General features: G+C 34.3%; 1 protein-coding gene across 4 annotated transcripts in view; it reads right to left on the bottom strand.

The window, feature by feature from the left end:
• Positions 1-1,427: 1,427 nt before the first annotated feature.
• The window catches only part of CBLB (Cbl proto-oncogene B), a 136,013-nt gene continuing 131,486 nt past the window's right edge, over positions 1,428-5,954 (bottom strand). For all 4 annotated transcript variants that reach the window (XM_084535667.1, XM_084535669.1, XM_084535668.1 and 1 more), the window contains one exon: positions 1,428-5,328. In XM_084535667.1, coding sequence (XP_084391793.1) covers positions 5,066-5,328 — 263 coding nt within the window. In that variant the 3' untranslated portion in view covers positions 1,428-5,065. The remainder of the gene's footprint in view (positions 5,329-5,954) is intronic.

Genomic DNA, 5,954 nt, shown 5'->3' with positions numbered 1-5,954 from the left:
GTACATACATAAACCCTTCAAAAAACAAGATGATGAACTTTAAAACAGAAGTGCTTCCACATAAACCCTTGTGAAGCTTTTGGCTGTTTTGCTAGCACCAAAAAACATTATGCGCAGAGTGCTACTTCACACTTCCCTCTGCTGCTAAGACCCTGGCATCCTGTTCCGAAATAACATATACACAGAACATCTTGGAGAAGGACATGGTAAATGAAGACTGCAGTAATCTTCCCAAATACTCCTTCATTTGCACTAGACAGTCTGGAGATTCAAAACAGCTAAATCTTGTGCTCCAAAAAGATAGAGGGACTTGGACTGTTGGAGCAGAATCTTCCATGCAGTTATCTGCCCCCTTTCCATTCTGCTGGCAACCATGGCAGTTACTGCAATAAAGAAAAGCTGACTTTTTTCAAACAATTATAGTTAGGCATACATTTTGGTATCAAAGTAACACACAGTGTTTTAAAATCCATATTTAATTTTCCTGATGGAGACTCATTGCTACTGATAAATGCAGGAAAGTAGCTCGTGCAGAATTAGATGACTAGGTCTATCAGAAAAACAAAAAACAAACAAACAAAACAAAACAAAAAAAAACTCAGTGAAACTTTCTTACAGCACCCAGCTGCTAAAATGTATCTGTGACACAACGAAGTGACAGCTGACTTTCACACCAGAAAAGAAGAAATGAAAGAAACAGGCAGCAGTAGGACTAAGGGTGAGTATACCAAACAGTTACCTTCTCTATTTAGTAATATGTCTATAGCAACCAATATAATGGACAATAATTTAATACGGATGGAAGAAAGTAGCAGGAAAATCCGATCATTGATTGTCTAATCCCATCTTCAGGTAATGTGGTTGGGCTTTAAGTAGTAATAGTTCTATTGTAATTCATCGTACTGACATTAGATTTTCTAAACTTTTTCAGAATGCTGGAAATATAATAACGGGGGAGAGAAAAAAAGTGTTTTACACACCTAAAATATTTTTTACATTAAGAATGTAATGGTCGAGTAGGCAAGTGCACAGAATGTCAAAGCAGTATCTGTGCAAGTCTGCTGTCATTTTCATCAGCAAAAAAAATCCTTTAAATTAATGTACAGTTGGACTATATAGTTGTTACGTTTGATTCTAAATATTTGATGATTTTTCTGCTATACAATTAAAACATGCACATTCTGAAGTTACTGCCAATTTTTACCAATGAAATTTAGAAGTGAAGTAATGTATAAAGATGCAAAGCAAATGTCTGAATGCAATGATTCACATTATTTTACAGTGAGGCCTCTTTTTTGTGGCTTGCAAACCAATGGCTTGTAAGATCTGTACAGATGGTAGTGTATGCTTGTAAAGCAGTATATGAAAAGGGTTAATATTCAACAACAGAGAGACAGAGTCTTGAAAAATCACGGAGCAACCCAACATTCTGTTAACATTAATTTTATAAAACACCTTATAAGAACAGATAAAGAACTTGAGCTTACATAATAACCAAAATTAAAAAAAAAAAAAGTTGAATAAAATATAAATTAATTGAACACGTCACTAAGTTTGCCACATGTTAGACAAGTTTATAAAAGGCATTTCTCATATAAAATAGTTATTTGGAAGAAAATCCTTCAAAATGGAAACTAATTAAGTCTTTTTCAAGAAGTCATTCCTACATGCGCTAAATTCCAGGTCAGCAGGTAGTAACTGAATCTGCTCAGAATACACCGTTTGTTCATCTGCTTCAAACTTTGTCAAGCTTTAAGACACAAATTTAAATGCTTTTAGGTCAGAGTCATCAGTGCAAAGAAAAGCTTCAAGCTGAAAATGAAACATATAACAGAAGAAATGATCCTGGTACAAACTTCCTAAATTCACATTATGAAAAAATCTGTGCCAGATGCACTCTTCCAATATTGAACATTAATTTTTTTTTTACCAGTGGCCATTTTAGGGTTCCAGCCAAGCCATTAACATAGGTAATCATGTTCAATTCATTTATTTTAGCACTTTTTCAAATTTCTCCTAGAGCCTTTAGAAAAGATCCGTGCTACTGGTGTCCACTTAGTTTGCTTAACTTCTGATTCTGCCAGTTTGTTTGAAATTTAGCCAGAAGGAGATAAAGTTTACCTACAGACATCAGAATGGTAGCCTGCAATGACATTTAGTTGGAGGAAATATGCCTGCAGCCTAAATCACGACAGCACACATTTCTAAGTTTAACCAACTTTGTTCATTCTGTTCATTCAAGCAGTCTCACTAGTCAGTCTTGCTTAAAGTTATATACGTGCACAACACTGCCAGACTTGAACCCTTGAGTCTTTAAAAGGTTAAGATGTTTAGAGAATTAGACTGTAGCCAAATTATTTAAGCCTATTAATTCCTGCATAGTAAACATCAACATTCTAACAAAGCAATTTCACTCTATTTGACTTTAAACTACTAACCAAAACAGGTTTGAAACAGTCTTTACATTTGACTATTTAGAAGTGGTAATAGCACACTCATTTAAAGATTAATGGAACTCTTTTTCAAGTCACCATTAAGAATATATTGTTCATCAAGCATTTTCAACACATACTTCAAACAAACAAACAAAAAAGTTATTGCTGGTCACAACCAGAAAGGAAAAGGAAAAAGACATTAGAACCTTAATTTATCAGGCAGCAGTTTCAGCCTCTAATTAAAACAAAAGGTTGTCATTTACACTAAAATGTTGCATAAAAATGAGAAAATGAGAGGGTTCTCCATTACAATTCAGAATTCAATCTGCAGATCGTTTTCTCATCCCTGCAAAGCATTCTTTTCTTCACTGTCATCATTGCTATGCTGGCAGTTATGCTAGAACCACACTTAAGTAATTCCAGTAAAACTGCACTGGTTTAATTTAATTTTTTAAGCGTTTAATTCAAGAACATGTATAATTTTCAATTTATAGTTAGTGGAAATGCTAGAGTGATGCTGTAAACAAACCAAATAAATAACAGGGTTCAAGACCACATAAAACATTCCCCTAGAACAAGAGAGAGACTAAAAGCACAGAATATAACTTCAACCAAAACTTTTCATAAGCTGTACTCAACACGTGAACCTTTAAAGGAAGCTGTAGATGCCCTTTTGTAGAACATAAACTCAGAATTGTTTACTCAATATGGAACAGAAACATTTATCTCTTCCCTATACCCTGAATTCCCCTAATCATCTTTTATCACTGAAACAAAGCAGATTAATGATAGACATACTATGCTTTGTGATACTGTAAAATAGTTTATTTAATTAGTTTTAAGAATAAGTTATTTGATGAAATGGTGGACTTTGAGATGTCACAGCAATTTCCACTGGATACTTCCAGTTACTTTGAATCTTGCAATTCAGGCATTTGCCATATTCAGAAATTTTAAGAACAAACGTATTGGCTGCTGAGATCTGATCCTGTAAGTGGTGCAGCTTTTATCACTGGCTATGAGTGAAGGAGAAAACTGACAGCTGAAAGGGAACAATAAATATATAACTCGCATCCAGCTTAGCACAACGTGAAAATTCTCATATACTGGTCACATCTCAAAATGTGAAAAATCTAACCATTGCATGGTATCTTTTCAACAGTAACAGAAGAAAAGAAGACTTGAAGTTTCCTACAAAAACGGGGAAGCAGCAATCAAAAACTATTCTGAAAATATTTGGACTCTTAACTTTCAGTGTACTAAGAACACAACCATCTTCTCTCTGTCTTTTCTAAAGTTAGAAGGATTTTCAATTTGGCTTGCATCATTTGGGGCTTAAAAATAACATGTCAAAGCCTGTAGTATCACTAGCCATCTAAAGCAAAGAAATGTATTTCCAACTAAGTAGCTGGAAAGCAAATGAATGAATTTGGGTATTAAACACATACTGGAGAATAGTGAAGTGTACGGAGGAGATTACTAAAGAACTCTGCAAAAAAAATATTGCTACAGTAGCATTAGGAATTAACAGTGCATCAAAATTTTGAAGTTTCCATGTTAATACAAACTGATCCAAGCCACAACGAACCACAGGATAATCACTCAAAAAATTAACCGCATTCTACTTTGCAGAAGCTAGAACTGAAATTTACCTGAATACCATTGACGTGATTCAAAAAGATTCCTTCTACTCTGGCATGCCTTAGTATACATACATCACAGAGAAGTGGTGTAATTAGTGTGTAATCAAAATGCAGTATATTATCACGTGCATTTGTTTTGTTGTTTGTTTGTTTTGAACATTTGCAACTGAATACTCAATTATTAAAGAGCTTTTACGTCAGAACTCAGTATTACTTTATGAAGTATTGTAATTCTTGGTTGGGATATTTTTTGTTCTTAGTTGTAGAAGCTGTGTATAAAAAGACCTTGAAGATTACAGGTCATGAAATTCATGTTAAACAGAAAGCTGCCCAACATTACTGTCAAAATACCTTTAAAAAGGCAGTTCATAGGCATAATAATGTATTTTACATTCAGATATTTCCTCTCTCAAAAACAAAGGAATCTCAGAAGAAAAAAATAATCAGTAGTGAAGGCCACATACTTTTGCATTTGATGAGCTGAAATGCAAAAAACAGTTAAAGCATCTTGTAAAAGAAAAAAAAAAAAAAAACAAAACACAAAACAACATAAACAGAATTTCTGGAAAGTGATGATTTAGTTGATGGGGTGGTCAGCATGGAAACTGTTGGGAATGCTACAGCAGAACTGACCGAAAGTACAAGGGGATATGAACATAGTACAGGCATCAACTAGAAAACTGTAACTTGCCAACTTGTAAACAAGAAAAAGCATTTCACAGATTAAAAGTTCTAGGGAAGTAAACTTCTTTAAATTATTTTGTCAGTTCAACCCTGATTTAAAAAAGTATGGCTAGCAAAAATACATAAGCCTCAGCATATTTATAAGTCTTGATCAGAGCAGCCATGAGCCTTTGATAAACGGCTGGAAACAGACACCCTCCTATGAAAGATGAAAAAAAAATATTCCATTCTCTTCTTTCTCTCATTCCCCAATCCACACATGTATATGTAGAATTCACATGCTCCAAGAAAATCTTCACACTACTATAGATTGAGACGTGGAGAGACTGGTGGAGGAAAACAGACGAACTCTCTTAAAATACTACGGGCCACGTCAACATTATTCTGGGCAATTTCAAGTGCCCTCTTGACTTCTTCAAAGGAATAACCTTCTCCCATAAGTTTTGCAATTTTTGCATCCACATTTTCCGTGGAACTGTCAGAGCTGTATGCTTTCCTGTGGTGTATTTCTGGTGCAGTCCTCCGAGGAAGTGGTTTAGGGGGCCTGGCTGGTGCTTGTGAACCATCTGTTTCAAATAAAGCAGATAGAAATCATTACAAATTGCCTTAAAAATTGTATTATAGGTAGGTCAAGCCTCAGGTTATTTAGCCTCATGAAGCAGTTTAAAAAGAAAAATTCTAAAGAAATGGGAAGAGAGATTTTAATTCACTGTTATATCTCATTTTAAAGTTTGGCTAGAAGCTGGAATCTTCAAGAACATCCAAAATAGAAATAATATAGTGAAATACCATTTTAATAATATGGTAAGAATGTGCAAGTTATATTCTGAATTATCCAAAGCTGGAAGAAAAGGCAAGTATGACAAAACAGCAAAGATGGTGACAATTGCAGGTCACAATTTGAGAGGCTATCTACTCTCAACCTTCAGTTCTAGGACTTTTTCTTAGTCTCCTTAAGAAACTCAAAAAATGAATTATCACTATTTTATTCAGGTCGATAAGCCATGCTGAAGAGGAATCCAACCAAATATGCTTGAAGGAGAAAAATCCTTTGCTTATTGGTACATCTTGCAGATCCTGTTCAGTCAATTGGAGGTCATTTCATGCATAGCAGCAATGCAAAAATACAAATAAATACATTTCAAAAAAAAAAAAAATATATTTTGTCCAGTTAATTTCAGTGTCAAGAACA

The sequence above is a fragment of the Aythya ferina genome (genome assembly GCF_964211825.1).
Source record: "Aythya ferina genome assembly, chromosome: 1".
NCBI lineage: Eukaryota > Metazoa > Chordata > Aves > Anseriformes > Anatidae > Aythya > Aythya ferina.
Note: the sequence above shows the minus strand (reverse complement) of the source record. Positions and strands in the feature narration are given on the sequence as shown.